General features: G+C 44.7%; 1 protein-coding gene across 37 annotated transcripts in view; it reads left to right on the top strand.

Moving 5' to 3' along the window:
* The window catches only part of TCF7L2 (transcription factor 7 like 2), a 198,091-nt gene extending 180,361 nt beyond the window's left edge, over positions 1 to 17,730 (top strand). For 6 of the 37 annotated variants that reach the window (XM_053583711.1, XM_053583713.1, XM_053583722.1 and 3 more), the window contains 7 exons: positions 2,208 to 2,348; positions 2,931 to 3,090; positions 3,504 to 3,611; positions 7,999 to 8,047; positions 8,639 to 8,689; positions 9,941 to 10,013; positions 15,570 to 17,730. In XM_053583711.1, coding sequence (XP_053439686.1) covers positions 2,208 to 2,348; positions 2,931 to 3,090; positions 3,504 to 3,611; positions 7,999 to 8,047; positions 8,639 to 8,689; positions 9,941 to 10,013; positions 15,570 to 16,005 — 1,018 coding nt within the window. In that variant the 3' untranslated portion in view covers positions 16,006 to 17,730. Of the gene's footprint in view, positions 1 to 2,207; positions 2,349 to 2,930; positions 3,091 to 3,503; positions 3,612 to 7,998; positions 8,052 to 8,638; positions 8,690 to 9,940; positions 10,016 to 10,646; positions 10,720 to 15,569 lie in introns of all 37 variants that reach the window. The other 31 variants (XM_053583714.1, XM_053583724.1, XM_053583730.1 and 28 more) reach the window with 15 other exon arrangements.
* Positions 17,731 to 21,819: the final 4,089 nt, after the last annotated feature.

Raw genomic sequence — 21,819 nt, forward strand, 5'->3', positions numbered from 1 at the left:
ACATGTTCTGAACTTCTGTTTCCTCAGAGGCCTTTGAGCAGTGGGAGGGAACTGGGGAGTCCAAGTGCCTCCCAAGGGCTGACTTTTATTTATTCCCTCCACCCCCCACCGTTTTTTGATGGGAAAAGATATAGGGGTTGCTTATTTCTTACCCTTTTCCTTCTCTTAATTTTTTTTTGATACCCTAAAGGGAGGACTGACATGATTTTTATCTTAAAAAAAAAATCATATCGGGTGGCGCCTGTGGCTCAGTGAGTAGGGCGCCGGCCCCATATGCCGAGGGTGGCGGGTTCAAACCCAGCCCCGGCCAAACTGCAACCAAAAAATAGCCGGGCGTTGTGGCGGGCGCCTGTAGTCCCAGCTGCTCGGGAAGCTGAGGCAAGAGAATCGCGTAAGCCCAGGAGTTGGAGGTTGCTGTGAGCCGTGTGAGGCCACGGCACTCTACCCGAGGGCGGTACAGTGAGACTCTGTCTCTACCAAAAAAAAAAAAAAAAAAATCATATCATTTGTAACCACGTTTTATCATCAGCTTAAAGTTAGAAAGGTGGCCAAAGGAGAAGACCAGGGCAGTATGGAATTTCTGAGTCTAGTGTCCACGGTGGCTCTGGGCCTCCTTTAAAAATCAGCATTACTCATTGGTTATTTATTTTCCTCTGTTGGTCTTGTGTAAATTCAGTTAGTACTTTTAAGTTTTTTAATGATTTTTTCAAATTGTTCCAGTTATATAATTTTGGCTAATTGGAGACTATCTCTAATCCACATATGGGAAGAACTTTGTCAAAGATAGGCTCCTTTTGAAATAACTGTCATGATGGACCTCTGGTTCCCACTGGAATTGGCCTTCTTTTAAAGAGTAGGTTGTTCTTTCCTGGGTAGCATGTTGGGCTATTTTTGGTGTGGATTTTATTAAGAAAGCCACAACTGCCGTGATCTTGATCTGAAGGGTTTTCCGTCTGCTCCCTTGCATAACCTTGCCAGGTTGGAGCAGGAGGCTGCCATTTTGTTTGCTTTTGGGTTTCTGCCACTTTGTTCTTCCCTCTCCTTTTCTGTACAGTAGGTTATGTTAACCTTCAGAGGGGTGGTTCATCTGACCAATACCAATCATTGGTTTGGTTTCCAAGCATAACAGGAAGTGTGAGAGCTGGCTGTCTGACCCAGGTATCAGTTTGCAAATGGACCAAGAGTTGTTTGAAATCAGCTTTTTATGTCCTGGCTAATTTGCTTAGTTGGGAAATAGTAATACAGGGCCTCAGATGTATTTGGAGCACTGTTGTAAAAAATGCCTTAAAATAGGTTGCTCAATTGACTGACTCAAAAATCAACACTATTATAGGAGAAAACACAAACTTTATCTTCTCCTTATTTATAATTTTGTTAAACATTTAGAAGGCTTTTTAATGATGATTAGACAGCACATTGAGTTAAAGTGATTTAGGAATCCTAAGTTTGACAAGAGAAAGGGCAGACGAATCAAAATTCAAAGCCTTTATTGCATTTGAGTGTGTGTGCGCGGGCGCCTTTCTTTTCTTTCTTTCTTTTTTTTGCAGCTTTCCATAAAGGGATACTAACTTATTTAAAATGTCCCTGACTTATGATAAGAACCAACTAGAAAATATTTGAATTTTCCCCCTGTCTTCCTGCCTCACTCTCTCCCATTCCTGTCAAATGATGGGACACAGCAACAAAAGAAAAATAAAAATTTTATTGCACTCCATCAACAGAATGAGGCCTAATGAGGCATGCACAGCATTGTCAGAAATGTATGTATATTTCAACCACGTTAATATTTTATTTAGCTGTCAATATACAACAAAAGATTTCACCTTTCATTTTAGAGCTGATTAGGACTTAGGAAATTGTCTTCTTAGATGCCACTAATAATGCCTCAAAAAACAAGTGGCCATGCAATTTCCAGCAGGTAGTCCAAGCCCACTTTTCTGCCCATGTACATCATTTGGGTTTGTCTTTTGTTGAAGATGCTAAAAATCGTAATGTCTCATGTCAGTAGCAATAATGAAGGGGAAGATTGGCTTTAATGACATTATGAGAATCATTATGTTTAATTTATCGCTAATTAATGCTGACAGGTTTCATATGCCTTGGGTTGCTTTCATGTGAGTGTCACATGCTGAGTTTTTTTTTTTTTTTTTTATTGTGTATACACAACCCTCCTCATTCATTCATTTTGATTCTGACGATTTACACAGCTTTCTGTCTTCTAGGTTCCCTCCCCACATGGTTCCACCTCATCATACTCTGCACACGACCGGCATCCCCCATCCGGCCATAGTCACGCCAACAGTCAAACAAGAATCCTCTCAGAGTGACGTCGGCTCCCTCCATAGCTCGTAAGTGTGGCTGTTTTTATGACTTTCTTCTTTGCCACAGTGTTCATCAAGCTGGTCGCTGCTGCTATGCGGTGGCCCTCTGCCTAAGGATGGCCTTGCTTGGTTTGGGCTCTGTTACCACCTTACGAAGGAGAAAATTGCGCAGTGGCGGAGTCTCTGCAGTTGCACCACTGCGGGTTGGGACAGAACTCTTCTGTGTATGTACTTGCCTGCCCTGGGATGGGCAACCACTTCCCTGCCCGGTAACCCTGCAACTGAACATTGGAAGCTTTTTTCTACAAGCACCAGAGAACCCTGCTGGGGTGGAGATGGCAACAATGTGTTTTCCCCCCTGGCTTGGGAAAATTGTATATTTGTGAAACTTGAGGACATGATTACAAAATCTCTCTCTTCCCTTACTCGCTCCCCAAGCTATTTTTGTTCCATTTTCTGGGGTGAAGAAGACTAAAAGTGGAAACGTGCTTTCTATTCACAACTGTGCCAGGCTTGGGTGTTGGGAGGCAAGGAGACAGGCTCTCTGCATTGGAGGAGGTTGGACCGTGTGATTGTTTATTGAGTTGTGTCTGTTTCATCTATATCCAGAAAGCATCAGGACTCCAAAAAGGAAGAAGAAAAGAAGAAGCCCCACATAAAGAAACCTCTTAATGCATTCATGTTGTATATGAAGGAAATGAGAGCAAAGGTTGTAGCTGAGTGCACCTTGAAAGAGAGTGCGGCCATCAACCAGATCCTCGGGCGAAGGGTAGGCAACACCCTTCCCAGGGAGCAATGGGGAGGATGAACTGGATGGAGGACAGCAGGTTGGGTGGACAAGCGTCTTGTGTCCAGCCATATTCTGAATCCTTGAGTGGCCCTCATTGAGTCAGGACTAGTAATTCTGCATTCAAATAGCATTCAGGACAGCCATGGCCACAATCCTTCCCCATCCCTAGAGAGCGCGGGCAAATGATGGAACGATGCAGTTAACAAATCAGGTTCGGTCTGAGCATCCTTGTTAGTGCCAGGAACATACCAGACTCTTAGTAGGTGGGTTCCTGGGTGAACTAACCCCCCCACCCCCCCCAAACAGCATTATAGCATTATGCATTCCCTGACCAGAGTGTAGTTGGTGATGTTTTTTGCGTGTCTCTCTCACCCCCACCCCGTCCCCTCCAGTGGCATGCACTGTCCAGAGAAGAGCAAGCGAAATACTATGAGCTGGCCCGGAAGGAGCGGCAGCTTCACATGCAGCTATACCCCGGCTGGTCCGCGCGGGATAACTATGTAAGTGGATCGTTCTCTGTAAGATGAGAGTCTGTTGAACTGTGTGGTGTGTCTATACAATCTGGTTTGAATCAGGGCTCAAGACCATTCAGACCGCCTGCCTTGGGGCTGCCAGCATCTTGCTGGCTCACCAAGCTGGAGGGGCCTGTCTGGCTTCTTGGATGGATGGCTCTGGTAATTCTTTAGGGTGGAGGAAGGAGGCTGCTGTTCCAGTGTTCCAGCTCAAGGCTTATGAGGTCGATTTGGGGTACCCCTTTGCCCAGTTCCTAGAAGTGGGAGGGCTTCAGGCTATGCTTAAAAGAAGCTTCCATTCTGGAAGAGGGTTCAGTTTCTCAGGGCTCAGTCTTCCAACAAGGCCTTCTTCACTAAGAAGGAAAAACAAAACAATTGCCTGTGCCATCATACAGTAGAAGCTGCAGGCACGATGGGACTATCCCTGAACGTCTCCTTTGGCAGGGCGGATGCAATGACTGTGGGCCTAGCAGGGGTAGGGAAGGGTGTGTGTTACGTGGTGTGTGTGTTCCCGGGCTCTGTGTTGGCTAAGGGACTTGCCTAATTTCCTTTCTTGAGTTTTAGAAAACCCTGTAGGATTATTGTTTTTCCTAATTGTGATTGTATCCCCACGATTTCTCTTTCCCCAGAAACTTGCTGTCCTCTGGTGACAAGGACAGATAATGTTGATTATTTGATCGATAATCACCAAAGTCACTATTGATTACCGATTATCCTACATTTTCCCCAATAACTCAAGCTCTGAGCTCTTTCTTCTCTAGAAGGATGAAATGCCTCTTATCTTGCCTGATCCATTATTACATAGCCTATGGTTTTGTGGAGTAATTTCACCACCTTCTCTTTAGGGGGAAACAGAACTTCTCTTAAGGCTGATACAGGCTTCTCCTCCCTTCCTGGTTGATGTCATGGGGCCGTGCATGGTGACTTTACCAACTTCTTGTGACGTTCCTGTTGGCATCATCAACATTGAGCAGGGGCTGAGGTCATTAAAGTATCACTGATTGCACCCTGACTGTATATAAGTATTACGGGGATTCCGAGTGAAGTCGGGCCTCTTTCCTCCCTTGGAACTTGCCATCCGCTAAGAAATCACAAACATCTGCATGAATACAGGATCCAAAGTGAGGGCTGTTTTCTGCTCAGTCGGACTAGCTATTTCAAGTTTGCTCCCCCTTTTCCTCATACCTTTAAACCTGTGCTTGCAGCATGGATGAGGGAGAAGGGGGATGGCCTAGCCCAGCTCCCTCTAGGCCCCACCTCCCAGGAGTTGGAACAGGATGGAGTAGGAACGGTAGCACCTCTCGGTGACAAGTGTGCTCCTCTGAGAGCCCTTGTCACCGACAGGTGGGCTTGCACAGGGTCTTCACTGCTTGGGACCTTTGCGTTTGTCCTCAGCATGTGTGCAGTGGGGAAGCCTTTCTTCTGGAGCTGAAAGGAAGAGGATGAGAAAGTTAACGCTCTCCCACAGGCATTCTGCTCACCCCCCCTGACCCTGAGGTGGAGCTTTCCAACAGCAGGCAGGCTCCATAGCCTTCACACACACAGCCATATGACACAGCCGTATCCTTGCAGGACAGCTGCTCTCCTGGGCTCTGGTCAGAAGTTCTTAGAGTTCATCTTGAACTCCTACTATCTGCTACAAACCCAATTCTTTGAATAATCTAGAATGGTGCCACAGAGAGGAATTCAGCTTTTCTCTATGGATATCATATCCCCAGTAGACATTTTGGGTCATCGTGGGGTCTTCGTGTACAGTTAGGCACTGCACAACTCCAGGGTATGCCATTTACAGTGTGGTCTGTGAATGGTGCCCCCTGGAGTTGTGCAGGGTGAAATCACAAAGGTACAAGGCAGAGTTCGCAGTAGCTTCAAAAGAACACTGTGTTTGACGCACCTAGAAATCATTTAGACAAAGGATTGCTTGAGGCTTTTTGCAAAGTGCTTTTTTAGGTTTCAGAAGGTTCCATGGGGCACTTGAAATGACTTTAGGTCAGTTACATTCGGAAGATAGGTTGCTTTATAACAGGAATTCTTGAGAAGACTTGAGAGAAAGTTTAGAGATAGATGTAGATGGAGAGCTGCCAGAACTTTTCCTCTTATAAGAGGTACTGCCCGAGTCCTATTACCATGACTCATCACATACACACAGACACACACGGTCTCTCTCGCGCACACACAAACTCTCACACCTTCCTTCTGTGACCCAGGGAACAATCTGGGGATAAAACACACGGAATCGAAGTTTTTATCAATTTGATTATGTTTTATCAGATATTTGTCTTTAACTAACTTGACACAGGAGTTTCTACAAATTACTCTGGTCATTGTAAAGTTCAAAAGGTTCTTCTGAAAAGTATTTTCTGAGCTAACCTCGTGCCTCTTTCACCTTGTTGCTCTTCCAGCCAAGTGGTAATAGAAGCCTTGCTAGCTCTACTTTAGGAAAACAGAATTGAGTAGAACAGTGACGCTTGGACTTGGCACATTCTGTAGAGCACCGGAGACAAGTGCCCTCAGAATACATTGCAAGGACCTAGAAATGGATGAACACTGAATGAAACATGACTGAGAAGCCATGGGGCACGTGGGTGCTGACACCCCAGGAAATTAAAATGTTTCTGTGCCCAGTTGAGTTTTTACTGCGCTCCCAAGCAAGACCCGCCTGCTTGTCCCAAGATAGCTAGGTGGCACTTTGTTCCTTACATAGAGGAAACACAAACATGAAGGTGGAAGCTGTACCCTCATGAGAAGGCACATGGACTTCTTTTCTTAAAAATTGTAACTTTTTGGGGGTGGGGTGGGGCTGGGCACCCGTAGCTCAATGGTTAGAGCACCAGCCCCGTGCACTGCGGGTGGCGGGTTCAAACCTGGCCAGGGCCTGCTAAACAAACAAAAATAATAATAATATAACACAATAACTAAGAAAATGCCAGGAAGGCTCTGTTAACTAGTGTGATGAAAATGTGTCAAACGGTCTATAAAACCAGTGTATGTGCCCCATGATTGCATTAATGTACACAGCTATGATTTAATAATAAAAAAAAATAATAAAAGGTGCTCTTCTCTAAAACAGGTGGCTCTCAGCCCACAGACGGAGCCAGAACTCAGTGGCATCTCCACTTTGCACTACTCCTTACAAAGCCTAACACATTTTTTTAAGTTTCCTGTTGATCACTGTTCTTTTCTCTTAGGAGCTGATAGCAACAGGCGATGGCAACCTTAGATGTGAAACACATACACGTGTGAGACCATTGCATTTAAATTTATACCAAGCAGCGATCTCATATGCATAGTGCTGGGTGAGAGAGAACTAATTTCTGACCTGGAATGAGGCAGTTGGCTCTGCAGAATTCCTCCCTAGTCTCCTTCCATGTTTGTAAGCCTGAAATACCAAGGAGCATCAGGCTGGGGAGTGTGAATGACTCAATGCAATCCGTCCCCCCTAATCAATTAAGAAAAGAGTTTCTCCGTGGGCCAGGCTTTAAATATGTAGGCAACAGGCCTATGGCTGAGGGCTGCGAATTGCAGACCTCATCTCGTCCTGGCCCCACCACTTACTCACCGTGCGACCTCAGGAGAGTTACCTAATCCCTCCTTGCCTCAGTTTTCTCACCTGTAAAATTGGAATGGCGATGATAACCTGTCGCATAGGATTATTGTGAGGATTTAAATGAGTCACTCTGTATAGCACACTTGGCATTGGGCCTGGTGCCTAGTACGTGTTCCGTCAAGGTTAACTGTTGGTATTTAGGAGGGTTATCATCATGTGAGATGAGAATGGTAGGAACGACCCTTCTCTTATGGACATCCACCCGGAAGTTTTGAAAGGAGCTCAGATGATTCCTGGTTCTATTTTGCCTCCCTTCACCGCTCTCTCTTTAAACCAAGGTGCTATAGTTCTTAGAGAAGAACTTCTCAGGCCTTCATTCTTTGATTCACAATGGGAACCACTGACAACCATTGGGTCCTGAAGCTGGCGCGCCATCCCACATTCACTTGCCCCTCAGAGGTGGGCGCTCAGACTGTTCCCAGGGCTGCCCCTCCATTCCTACCCGAGTCTTCCTCATGCAGTTCTGTTCTCTCTTAGGCATCGCATGTTCTGGGTCAGGTTTGAGGGTGGACATAGGAACAGGAGCAGAGAGATCTTTCTCTCACTACCTGCCAGTCCCTTCTCTACTGAGAAGTGTGTGTCCCTCCAGGTGGGGCACAGTCAAGGGCATTGGATGAAGGGTGAGTGGAGGATGGACAAACTCTAGAGGTCAGTGTGGATAGAGATGGCAAGGTGGTCCTTTCCTCCTGCCCTCTCCTTCCAGATGAGCCCAGATACCCACCTCTGTCTATTTCCTGAGATAATTCTGTGTCTCATCTGTTCATCTAGGGGAAGAAGAAGAAGAGGAAAAGGGACAAGCAGCCTGGAGAGACGAATGGTAAGTTGCAGTAATCAGGATAGAGGAAGGAGCAGTAGCCCGAGAACCACTCTTTTATGTTAGGCTTCCACTGGGGGAGGCAGGAGAAATTCCAGGCCAGGACATTGTGGGGGAACCCATCTTAGCCAGCCTTTTTGTTTATGCATTTTAATTAATTGCTTCGTGACTGCCCGTTTAAAGCTAGTAACATTCATTATTGCATGAAAAGCACATTGTAATTCTAGTGGAATGTGTTTTTAAATAACTGCAAAGCCCATTAACTGGAGAGCAAGCGGTAGGCATGCCTATGCTGGGATTTATCCAGTCTGCTTATTTTGTATGTGTCTGAGAAGGGATGAGGAGGGGGCTTAGGGGTGTAGAGGGGGGTATGTGTGAGTGTTTGATATTAACTGGGCTGTTCCTGAATGTTCTGATGCATGCCTTTACAGTGGTAAATTACACCCATTTTAAATTAAGGAGGTTTGTCATTCTCTAGAAGAAATTAGAAATACTGCATAGGCAATCTCAGAGGTCCCGTGGAGAAGGCCAGGCTTTTACAAACAAACAAACAAAAATTTTGAAGGCTTTGTATAATTTGTTCTTTTTTTTCAGAACACAGCGAATGTTTCCTAAATCCTTGCCTTTCACTTCCTCCGATTACAGGTGCTAATGTCATTTTGAGTCATTAAAATAGTTGATAAATTGTTTTTTAATTTTTCTTGCCATTATAGTTTTATTAACATTAAACACGTATGACATTTGAACATTCTTTAAAATGACCATCTACACGGTTTTGTATGTTTCGGTAGATTTTTTTTTTTTCAGTTGCTTTGGTTGTTTTTTTTTTTTTAATTTAATTTAACCTCTGTTTTGTTTATTTATTTTTCCCATAACAGTTGTTTAAGCAGTGTTGACAGTGATTTTAGAGTTGAACTAACTGTGCAAATTGAATATGCAGTATTTCTTTAAAAGAGACTGGTTAAAAAAAAATGGAAGGAATTCAGTAATAAACCTCCTTAATCTAATGGCATTTTTTTTTCATTGCTCCCACTAAGTTTTCTCACGCAAGCATGCATCCGCAGTATGATTATTTTTTTCCTTTGGTTTTTTTTATTTTAGTTTTTTTCTTCCTTTTGCTTTTCTGCTCATAATTTGCAAATCCACTACCATTTTAATGACTGTGCCTGCTTAAATGCTGCTATGAGCTTCTAACTAACTCCTAACAGCTCATCACACAGCCTGTTTACCTATATCTGTTCCTCTGTTAATATTAATGAAAATAGATTTAAAAAAAGGAAAAGGTGAACGTTCCAAAAGCTGCAATATCCCAATACCACAGCCCTTTTCTTTCTTTATTTCTTTCTGTTTTGTTTCATTTTGTTCTGTTTTTGTTTGTAATTATTTTTTCTTTTTTAAACTGTTGTACTCTGAGAAGAAAAAAGCATGTTTACAAACTTAATTCCCTCCTTCGCTTTATTTTCTTCTTTAAGAAAAAAAAATTGAGAGAAAAAAAGGGAAAGCAGAACTAATAAAGGAAAAATATTTAAAAGAATTCTTCAGTATCGAACTTCCCTTTGTCAGTTCAAAACCAATCTGAGAGACAGTCCTTAAAGAAGGGATACTGCAGCTTTATTTGCAACAGCTAATTTCACAAGTTGAATAAGAATGTGATTTTTTACCTTTTTTTCTTAATTAAAGAAAGTTTAAAAAAAAAACGAAAGTCAATATTTTGCGATTAGTAACCAGGTCATTGATTTATTCCCTTTTTTATTTTTATTTTTTTCTTATTTGTATCTTTCTCTTCCCCTCCCCTCCCTCTCTTTCTCTCTCTCTCTCTTTTTCTCCCTCTCTCTCTCTCTCTCCCTTTCTCCCATGTCCTCCTCCTCTGCTCGCTTCTTTCTTGAACTCATTCAGACCTGAGCGCTCCTAAGAAATGCCGAGCGCGCTTTGGCCTTGATCAACAGAATAACTGGTGCGGCCCTTGCAGGTGTGTATAGTTTCCCAGATTCGCTGTGCTGGTTTGCAGCTGGTCTATTCAATCCTTTCCCCCTTCTCTGGCCTGTTGCTTTGTAGCTCTATGTGTGAATCTTAGGACACACAAGGGAGCGGGACACTGCTAGTGTGGGCTCGATGAGGGATATGCTTGTTCTCCCGCTGCTGCTAGCCAAAATGCCACTGTAAAACAGCATCACTTGTGCCTCCTTGGGTCAGCAACAGCAAACCCCCAGCGCGTCCCCTCCCAGGGAATATTGCCTGCCAACCCCCTTCCTTTCATGAAGCAGCCCGGGATCATAACCCTGGCCTAGGTAGAAGCAAATGACGTCACCTTCTCCCCTCCTCTTCTCTCTCTCTCTTTTTTTTTTTTTTTTTAATTTTTTTCATTGTTGTTTTTTGGTTTCTGGTTGTTGTTTTCTTGTGTGTGTGTTTTATCGTTTTATTTTATTTTATTTTTTTCTTTTAACTCATAGAAGTCCTTTCCTTTCACGTCCTTGGTGAGGGAAGATGTATCATATAGAACCAAGGTGATAGAGAAGAAAAGTAAGCTGTAGCTGGGATTTCACATCCAACTGAGCACAACCCACCATTGTGTTGTATTTTTGTGTTTACCTTATGCTAACAGATGCAAATACTCCAAAGAAGTGTCGGGCACTGTTCGGGCTTGACCGACAGACTTTATGGTGCAAACCGTGCAGGTATATTACCACTGCGAGGCCTTTGGGAAAATCAAAGTATTCTGTCCTTCTGGTACCTTAGCATAACAATTTATTTTGACTTCATTCCCATCTGCTTCCCTCACTGGCATCAATGACTAATGATCCTCACTCTTCAAAATTTCCTTCCTAATTTTATGCCATTTCCTTTCCCCTCTTTCTCTCTTCCCCTCCCCTGCTCTCATGAAGAACATACCCCTGGTGGCAAAACTGAGACCGTAATCTTAACAAACAAGGGCTGGCACAGATGCTTTTGCTTTGAATGCCAGCACCGTGGAGCTGGCCCGGCCCTAGGAGTGCCTTGGTGGCCTGCATACTGACCATAGCCAGCCACCATTTCCAGAGGTTTGAAGGAGTTCAAACTTGGCAGCAGTAGTGTTCCCGTGCACTTGGAGAAGTGCTCTGGGGCAGGCTCCCCCCTCCTCCCTGACTTTGTTTTCTTTTTGGTTTTGTTTTGTTTATAAACCATGTATCTGTACAGAGGAGCTTGGTGAGCTGACATTGTTTTACAGTGCTGACAAAGAAGCGTGGCATTCAATGGCATGCACCAGCTAAAGGGCTGCAAGCAGTGAGTCGTGCAGTTGCATACTGCAGCGTTGGTTGCTGCACCTGCAGAATTAAAATATATATATTATATATATGTATGTATATAGCATCAGTTCCAAAATGGATCAGAACAGTGCAAAAGTGTCCAAATTAAGTACACACATTCCACCTGCAGATTTCCATCCAACCTGTGTTCTCTGGGAAGGTATAGGTACTTCCTTCTTGGTGGAGGGAATGCCAGCTAGTTCCTGTCTCCTTTCCTTTCCTTTAATGACCACCTTTGGTTAAATTTGTTGTTTCTTTGTTCTGATACAAGCAGTCTTTGAATTTGGAATATTATGATGGTAGGTATTTCAACACCCCAAACACGCTTCCCTGTTCGTAGTGCCTCCCCCGTCACGTGTCCCCCTTCATGCCTCTGCCATGCGCTCCGTGTTTAGATGTTAGATCAGATGTTCATCCCATTCTGTGCATGCCCACGAGTCTCCCATGTCTCTTCCCTTCTTCTCTGATGCCAGTATGAGAGATCGATGAAGTGCCTCGTGTTGACCCAACAAACGTTAGGGGCGAGGTAGGGCCTGAGAGGCTTTGCTGAGGGAACTGTTCTGACAGCTGGAGAGATTGGGGCCTTAGGTGACACCCAGCAGGAGAAGAACTGCCCAGTGATGCCGTGAGATGGTAGTGTTCACAGAGGTGACACGTGTCCCCTTGACACAGTCCCAGGTTCTTCTCTGGACAGTAGGAGTTTAATGACGACGATGACGAAGGATGTTACATATCTAATTAGGACTAGTCAGGGAAGACAGCGACTCTGCTAGGCAGTCAGTTTGTCAAAATTGTTTTTGTGCCAAGTGAGAAGTTATCTAGCTATGGAATCCCGTGCTGGGATGCTCTGCTGTGGCAAATGACTGGCCAACCACAAGGGCCTCTCCAGAAAGGGTTTCTCATGCTCTGTGGAAATGTACAACTGACACCATTGTGTACGCCTCACAATAAGGTTGGTTCAGGTGCCTGGTTTGTTTATTTTATTGATGGGGGATGCTTATGAATCCTTTTTTTGGTTTTGGAAGTACTTGCTGCAAGTCTTGGCTTTGTTTTTGCTTCTCCCTTCTGGAAGTTATTACTAACATTGACCCAAACAGGAATCCCCCTCCTCAGATATAGTTTCCACCTTGCTTGAAGCCAGGGTGTGGTATCTTCCTCAGAGACCAGAATTTTCTTGATATTTTTATGAAAACAAAAAAGCAAATCTTCCAGCCCAAAGCCTTTGTAGCTGCTTTGTGTTTCAGCAGCATGATTTTCTAAAATGTGGCCTTGAGGGCCCATCAGTGTGGCAGTGTTTGTTGTAGATGCCGAGGTCCCTGGTCCTAGGAGCTGGAGCTCAGCAGAGACCCCCATCACTGCCTGGTTTACTTTCCAGCCTCTGTACTATTAGGTACAACCATTTTTCTTATGTTGAGGACATTTTTTTCATAGCATAAAAGCATTAGCAAATGCACTTCTGTTTTCTTTTAAGGGTGTCATTCCAAAACAGGATCAGGAAGAACCCTTAGTTTGCTTTCACAATAAGTATATATGAAGCTAGAAATGGATTCTTAAGAGGACCCCTCTGACTGGAGACAAAACTTAGGTGGGAAGCAGGTTAAGAGAATGGGTTTTGTTCAAGTTGTTCCTTCTCCCCTCAACTTTTTTCTTTTAACTTTGCCATGATTGTAACTGGCAACTGGATGCTAAAATCAGTAGGACAAAATATGCTTTTAAAAAAGAGAAAAAGGAAAAAAAAAAAAAGCACTTGCCAACCGAGGCATTTTCTGACTCGTCAGAAATGTGTGTGTGTTCAGCTGCCCTGTGCTCGGCAACCTGTTCGGAGGCCCATCGCTTTGTCATCACAGTCTTTGTGTCCTGTGTCCAAAATGCCCTTCTACATCATAAGGTGGGTGGGAGGGGTGAGAGGAAAGCACCAAAAAATGCTCCTAGCCAATCAGGGCTCCTAGCTTGCCACACAAGGTTTCCAGTTTGATGTTTGTGGACATTTTAACACCATTCTGTTTTGAGCCCACCAAGTTGCTTTTACATCTTTCCCCTCTGCCCTAATCTAGCATGGACTGCTCGATGCTGCTCCCGCGTCTTCCTGGTCATACCCCCTTCCTCTCCTCTCTCTCTCCCTTTCTATTTTTCTCTGTTGGTTTCTCAGTTTTACTTACGCACTCTTCCACCTCCTTTCTTTCCCCTATTTTTAATATGCATGGGCATCTTAGTTTTTTGAGCATGTTTTGATCTGCAGGCTAAGGTGGTTTAAAACTCTGAGAGGCTTAATTATTTATCTTGGTTTGGGGGATGGGAGCAGAACCCCATAGTCTATTCCAGCCAATCCCAGGGAGAAAAGGGAATCTTGCCAAACAGAGGGTGGGAGAGGGGATGCATTTGCTCCCCCAGTTCTTTTTGACTCAGAGGGGACAGACAGACCCTGAAGGCCACCATCCCAGCTGTGTCTGCTGTCTCGCCTCTGGGAAGCAGGGAGGACTGCGCATGCTCCCTTCTGCCCTTCCCTTCCCTCCCTCCCTGCCTTCTGCCATCTTGCTGAGTCCACACCCAAGCATGGAGGGGCACAGTCAGTTCTGGGGCACAGACTGAGAGGAGGAACTAGTACCCACTTCCTTCCCAAGGCCAGGGGTGTCGTCCTGCAGTAGTTGCCTCAAGCAGGCAGCATCTTGGTTGCTTTCCAGTGGCAAAGCTGGTCAGTGCTCACATGCTTGTTTTTAGATGGAGTGTTACCAGCTATGGTTCTGCTTAGATTCCAGGGTCTTTATATGAGCACATTTTCTGTTATCTACATTATTTTTATAGCATTAGTGGGGTTGATCCCTAGGATCACCTTTCCTACCAAATACTGTCCCATCAGACTGGGATTAATGGTAGAAGCTTTGAAGTCACATGCTCAATTTCTGGAGTTGTTCCCCCCACCCCCACCTCATCCTTTGATGCTAAGCAAGGAAGGCTCTGAAATTCTCATTCCGATTTCTTATACATAAATGGGTAGCGAGGAGGACAGATTCTGGTTTTGGTGCAGACAAGTTAGACTTTCTGGTTTAAGCACTAATCACAATAATCCAAACCCGAGAAGGTTCATGCTGTGGTTCCCTGGCACTTTGTCTTTGTGGTTACTTCTCTGTGATGGGCTTATGCTGCACCCTCCACTTACTGGCCCAGGCATAGGACAAGGGCAGGATGCCCCTCCATCCATCCCATCCTCAAGTCTCTCCTACCTCTCTCAAACTGGCTCACTACGGGGTGGGGGAGGGGAAGCCCCACTTCTTCAACAAAAACAAAAATCAAGTTTGAATCTTAATTTAATCCACAACCTGCAGGCCATACAACCAGTTATTCTTGTTCCTTTGCATCATTTTCTGTTTTTCTTATTCTACCCCCTCCCCTACCTTTGTTTATCTTCTTCTACCTGTTTTTTTTTTTTTTTTCTTTTTTCTTTCTATTCTTTTCTTTCTTTTGGTTTGTTTTGTTCTGTTTGGGTTTTTTTGTTTGTTTGTTGTTTTCTTTTCTTTTCGTTTCTCCCCTCCCTCCCTTCCCTCTCGCCTGACTCTGACCTCTCTCGATTTGGTGTGGTTCTTAACAGACAAGCCCAAAAGCTCTCTGGGCGCCAGCAGCCTCATGGTGGTGGTGTGTTAAAACCTTTAAGCCTCTCGCTAGCGCTGCCTTCAGCCATGTGGGCTCAACAGTGAGCATTTTGAGAGTTTCATATTGATATGAGGCGGCTGGGGAAGGAGCTCTGTCTTTCTCTTTTTAAAATAAACACACACACATCACTGGGGGGTGGGGGGAGGGTGGCACTGGTGGGAAGGGGAAGTGGGGAAGGCACTGTGATGGGAGTGTGAGGGGATGTCTGAGCGTTTAGGCCAAAAGAGAAATGACAGCTGGGACAAAGCCACTTTCTGGCACCTAAGTGCCACAGCTCGCAGAACCTCCCTTCTTCTGCTCATTGAGATTTGGGCAGGGGTGGGGCTGTGGCTGATGAGGGAAGGTGGGAGGAGCTGGTAGAAAGTTCTGGACTCTTCATTTGTTTGCCAGAGCAGGCTCACATGTGGGCACGGTTCGTGAGCGACCCACCTCTGGGAGCCACCTTAATTGTTCTGGGGTCACCGGGCGTGCGGTCCCCGTGGGGGCGCCCTGCAGGCGACTTAGCTCTGCTGCCTTCGAGCCTGAAAGATGACTGTCTTCCTGGGCGTCTCTGCCTTGTATTCACGGAGAACTCTTTTTCCCCCCGTTTCTAGGAGAAAAAAAAAGTGCGTTCGCTACATACAAGGTGAAGGGAGCTGCCTCAGCCCACCCTCTTCAGATGGAAGCTTACTAGACTCGCCTCCTCCCTCCCCCAACCTGCTAGGCTCCCCTCCCCGAGACGCCAAGTCACAGACTGAGCAGACCCAGCCTCTGTCGCTGTCCCTCAAGCCCGACCCCCTGGCCCACCTGTCCCTGATGCCGCCGCCGCCCGCCCTGCTGCTCGCCGAGGCCGCCCACGGCAAGGCCCCCGCCCTGTGCCCCAACGGGGCCCTGGACCTGCCCCCCGCCGCCCTGCCGCCGCCCTTGCCGCCCGCCGGCCCCTCCGCGCCGCCGCTGGCGCAGCCGTCGACCTCTTCCTTACATTCCCACGGCCCCCTGGCCGCGCCCCAGCCCCAGCCGCTCTCCCTGGTCACCAAGTCTCTAGAGTAGCGCTAGCGTCGCCGGCCCCCGCTCTGTGTCGCGTCCTGTCCGCTCGCTCTCCGTCTGCGCCCCCTCCCCCACTTCCAGAGGTTTCGTTTTGTAACTCTTTTCATTTCGTGCCACGTGGCTACATTAGTTGATGTTTATGGAGTTCATTGGTCAATATTTGACCCATTCTTATTTCAATTTCTCCTTTTAAATATGTAGATGAGAGAAGAACCTCATGATTCTACCAAAATTTTTATCAACAGCTGTTTAAAGTCTTTGTAGCGTTTAAAAAAATATATATATATACATAACTGTTATGTAGTTCGGATAGCTTAGTTTTAAAAGACTGATTAAAAAACAAAAAGGATAAAAAAAAAAAGAAGCAGCAATTTTGAAGCAGCCCTCCCGAAGGAGTTGGTTCTGTATTATTTGTATTAAATACGAGCTTGCGAACCAATCATCTTACATCTGGTTTTTAAACCATAAGGGCACGAGGAATGCAGTGCCATTACTTTTTTTTTCCTTTCTGTGTGAAACAACTTTTATTGTGATGTTACTTGTTATTGTTTAAATGTACAGAAACAAAGGGTTAAGATGTGTTAATATACCTTGTTCCATGGTGTTGTTCTTTTGGGGGGAGGGGATGCTACTTCTCAATTAATGGAATCACAATGCTGTTGGGCCAGTAGTATTTATTGCTTTAGAGATTGCTTGTTGTACCTGTATGTTGTCTCTTTTTAAATATGTTTTCCTTTTTCTTGAAACTGTATAAAGTTTTTTTCCCCCCTTAGCATAAGCATCTTATATATAACAACTCATTTGTACAAGGTTTTTAAGTTTATATATAAAATGTGTATATATTATTTTTTTGTTTCCCTTTTGGATTTTTTTTTTTTTGTGTGCTGTATGAAACCCAGATGCCACCAAATGGACATTAATAGTTGCATTAAGGATCAGTAGCATTAACAAAAGTTGCTTTAAAAGCCATTATGTAAAAGAAGACTTGAAAATTAGTGAGGGAATTTTTAGCGACGCTATCTGAGCAGCAGTGGGAACCAGCCTTGTTTCCCCTTTGAACTCCCAGTCGGATGCCCTGCGCCCTTAGGACATGGACTGACCGTGTGCAAAACTTTTATGTGCCAAAATTCTCAGTGACTTTAGCTTTCTCCCTCTTTTTGATGCTGTATTTTTTGTTCATCATGTTTTGCTGTGATGTTACATAGGTAGCTTTGTATGTAGTTTTAATGTCACCTATAACAAAATGTGTTTGGTAGCAAGATTGTCCAGAAAGCATTTTAAATGAAGAGGTATAAACCCTTAAGGGCCAAAATTCTGTATATTAGATTACTCTTAAATGAAAAACCAGCTGCCACTTTTATGTACACATATTACATACAAGCAGGTAGCAAACTTTAACAATAAAAAAACCTAGGCATGTTGATGTTGCAAAATGCTGTATAAAGCTAAAACCTGTTCATTCAGTGCCATTGTAGTTGACATGAAGCGATTGTAAAACTGTCTCCGATTTTTCTCTGGTTTATTAAAATGCTAACTATAACATTTTTTGTGAATACTTTGAATGTTTCCTAACAGTTGTGATGTTACTGTTCCGTTTTATGCTCTTATTCCAAGTTCATTTTTAATGGTTTGGAAGCCATTTTTTGTAATGAATAAATGTTCATGCTGTACAGTATCTGTAGCATGCCGTTCTGGATTAATAAAAGCAACTTAGTATGTGCAGATAAATGCTGGTCACTTGTTTCTCTGTTTTGGATTTTGATCCCTATGGAAACTAGACCTATCCTCACCAAGAGAAACATCTGCCTAAATTGGAACACGTGGTTAGTGTATGGGTGGTGGGTGGTGAGTTAAGATACCAAAAAGTAGTGAGTTTAAGACTGGTTACCCTCATCCTTGATACCCATTTTGTGTACCTTGTGTATCTGATTTATATGATGTGTGGCTCGCAATGACAACCAGGAAAAATGGGGTTCCTGGTGTGTATCTTCCCCCCACCAGGAGTTCATTTCTGAGAGTAAAGCACAGTTGCAGAACAAATGTCACTTTGGGAGCTATAAAACAGTAACACTGATAAATCTGACCCTCTCTTCCTCTCACGGAAAGGATTTAATTCTGGGTAATGAGACTCAGTTCACCAACAGTGGACTTAATGAAACTGCATTGTTACCCATTAACGATCATCAATGCAACGGTGGTATCCCAACTGCTTCTAAGGGTTGCATGCAGGAGAGATGCAAGGATGTCAAATGGAAATGCTTTCTCTAGCAGAGAGCAACTATCGAGCAAGCAGCTTTGTAGAAAACTGGATCAAAGTGATTCAGTGCGTATGGAGGAGTTTTGGCTATACTCTGGCAAAAGTGCAAGTTTTGGAAAAAAAGCCAAGAGTTTTGGCTATACTCTGGCAAAAGTGCAAGTTCATCACCCTCACTGAGGAGGGGCCGTAGTAAAGATCTTCCTAAGGTTTCTACTGAATTCTCTTGCTGACTAGGTGGATGTATGCATTGCACCATTTATCTAGGACATCTGTACCTTCAAAGGATGCTGATTTCAATGGGCATGGAAGCTGTTCATGTTCCCGTTGTTGTTACTTAAGGTTACCACCGTGTCATGCCAAGGACTTCGAAGCCCTTCAGAAACTCTGCTTTGCTCAAGCTAGTTTTTGTTCTGTAAAATCGCGGTATTTTGTTTTTGCTTTGCTTTGTATTCCCAGGAACGAGTGTTTCTGGTTGTCCTTCTTCATTTTATGTTGCACACTGGGCCCAGAGCGACCTCTGAAAACACAAGTAAGAACAATATCCGTTATTTGTCGCACACTGTCAAGCCGTGTATGTACATTTTCTAATTGAATCCTAATACTCCCACCTGAGATAGCTATTATTCTCCCCCAACCACCCTCTGCTTTATTTTCTAAAAATAGATTTCGGAACTCAGAGTTTGAGTGTCTCGTCCAAAGCCACACAGTTAGGAGATGGTGAGGCCAGGACTTACCTTCAGATCCAACTCCAAGCCCATGCTCTGCTGCCTCCCATAATAAAGACTGCCCTTCCCCTTCCAAATAGTGATGGGCCAGTCCTCTGGAAGGGTTTGCTTGTTTCCTCCACCACCTTCTCTGCCTCACATACTCACTTTCCTCTTGTAGCTGTACTGCAGCATTTGTGGTCTTCCTGCCTGGAAAACTTGCCTTTATGCTTTAGGTCTTGGGGTAGACGTCACTTACTTTGGGGAGATGGTCCTGACCTTGGGCGTGGGTGCTGTCTCCCTCCTTTGTGCTCTCCCAGACCAGTCCTCCCTCCCCTTTTAACCACCATAATGTCAGTGGGCGTTGCTTGCCCAGGCACTCAAGACACACAGCGTTTCTCAACCAGCATTCATGACATGTGGGCCAGATAATTCTTAATCATGGGGGCCTTCGTTATGCCGTGCATCCACTAGGTGCTATAAGCACCCTCCTCCTGCCAAGTTGTGACAACCAGAAATGTCACCAGATACTTCCAGATATCTGGGGATGGGGGTGGGGGGCAAAATCACCCCCAGTTAAAAACCATTTCTCTAGAGAGCTCTCCATGAGGATGGGAATGCGTGTAGCTTTTTTTTTTTTTTTTTTTTTTGAGACAGTCTCATTTAATTGCCCTGGGTAGAGTGCAGTGAGATCATAGCTCACAGCAACCTCAAACCCCTGGGCTCAAGCGATCCTCTTGCCTCAGCCTCCCGAGTAGCTGAGACCTCAGTTACCTGCCACAATGCCTGGCTAGTGTTTTTCCATTTTTAGTAGAAACAAGTCTTGCTCTTGCTTAGACTGATCTTGAACCCCTGAGCTTGAGCAATCCACCCACCTTGGCCTCCCAGAGTGCTGGGATTACAGGCGTGAGCTACCATGCCTGGCCCAGGAGTATAGCTTCACAGTGGGTGCTCAATATGTATCTTCTGAAGGAAAGAAGGAATGAGGTTGGTCAACTCAGTGCCCATGCAGGGAGAAGTGGAAGAATGGTAACTTCCATAAGGCTTCCAAATGTGTTCTCTCAACTTCTGAAGTGGTGTAACCTTCTGCATCCTTTCAGCTGTGCTGGAATGGATGGTGGCTCAGTGCCCTTATAGAAGCCAGAAAAAGGGCAGGGGGCAGCCCCTGCTGTCAGCCGGCCTGAGTGCAGCTCTCCCTTCCTAAATTTCAAAATACGTGTCACCTGGCCACATGCTTACCTGCCCACTGGCACTTGACTGATACTCTTGAGTATCTTCTTTCCGTCCTAAGATGGTACCTCCTCTCCCCCAGGCTTGTCTTAGTCCCAGCTGCCCACATTCTAGTCGCCCAAAGGCCAGGCCAAGTCCTTGCCCTTCATCCCTTCCCTCTTTACATCTGTTTGATTTCTTCCTTCCTCAAGAGTTTACTTTCACGTGGAGCATCTTCCAATTTCATCTGTACGAGTGCATCTGTGGACTTTTTGTTACTAAAGACCCTAAGACAAAGTCTAGGAAACCATAACCCACTATCTTTCTGAGCCATATCATTTTGGCATCTGGGGAGACTTGGCCAAGTGTGTTTGCTTATTAGGAGGATGTACGCTTTCCTGTTGTAATGAATCACCACAACTTGGTGGCTTAAAACAACAGAAATTTATTCTCTTGTGGCCTTGGTGGTGGCAGGGCTGTGCCTCCTCTGGACGTCCTGGAAACTCCTGCTGGCTGCCTGAAGTCCTCTGCGTCTTCATGGTGCAGCCACATCACTCCAATCTCTGCCTCCATCGTCACATCACCCTCTGTGTTTGTTCCCAAACTCCCTCTGCCTCTCTTACAAGGATACACGTGATTGTATATTTGACCCACCCAGAAAATTTTGGATAAATACCCTCTTAGAGAGATCCTTAATTTAACCCCTTTTTTTTACCATACAAAGTATACAAGTTTTCTTATTAGGACATGAACATATATTTTGGGGGACCACTGTTCAGCTCACTACAGAACCATTTGCCAGTTCTTGGACCACTGTAGAGTCTTAGCACAGAACCCTTTTGAACGTTTCCACTGTTGGTGGCGGTCTTGGATAGGCCCCCATGGACAATGATTATTATAGTAGAATGGTTTTCCATTTCAGATATTAGAAGGCTCACTTTTTATTCTGATTATGTGAATTCATTTACTTATCAGAAGGACCTTTCATGCGGATCCAGGCTTTCAAGGAAGGAAGCAGCTGGGAGCAACAGAGTGAACCTGAGCTTGGAGCATCCCACATCTGTCCTCACTGTGTGTCGGGTAATTCCTTCCTCTCCTTGAGGTCCTGTTTCTTCAACTAACAAGTCATGGTGGTGGGATCCATTTTGACAGATTCTTATGAGGGCTAAAATGCGGAGGGCCTGTAGTAATGAATCATGGAGTTTATTATTATCCTAAAAGCCAAGGGCCAGTTGTCTATTCGCTTTCTTTATTTCTCTTTGGGTTTTTGGTGTAGTCCAGATGTTCACACTCAAGTGAGAGAATCACAGAAATCTAGATGGGCAGACACAGGGACACTGTGTCTTATCCACAAGTCATTCATTTTACCTGCAACTTAATGGCCCTGTGAAAATTACTTCCACTTCTAGGGAGCCACAGCCCTGGCTGTGGTGCTTGTTGTGGTATAGACATGCAGCATAGAAATGTGTTTTTAATTAAAGCCCTTTGGAAAGAAACTAAGGAGTAGCCTAAAAGTCTCTTGTAAATGGTGCCTGAGGCAGTGCCACAAACCAGAGCTGGGAATCACTAATGAACAGGACCGTAGATGTCATTTTCCAAAGGAGTTCCATCTGGGCTTGGCTTCTTCATCTCTCATTGCAGAAGAGA

This window comes from Nycticebus coucang, chromosome 3, assembly GCF_027406575.1.
Source record: "Nycticebus coucang isolate mNycCou1 chromosome 3, mNycCou1.pri, whole genome shotgun sequence".
Classification (NCBI taxonomy): Eukaryota; Metazoa; Chordata; class Mammalia; order Primates; family Lorisidae; genus Nycticebus; species Nycticebus coucang.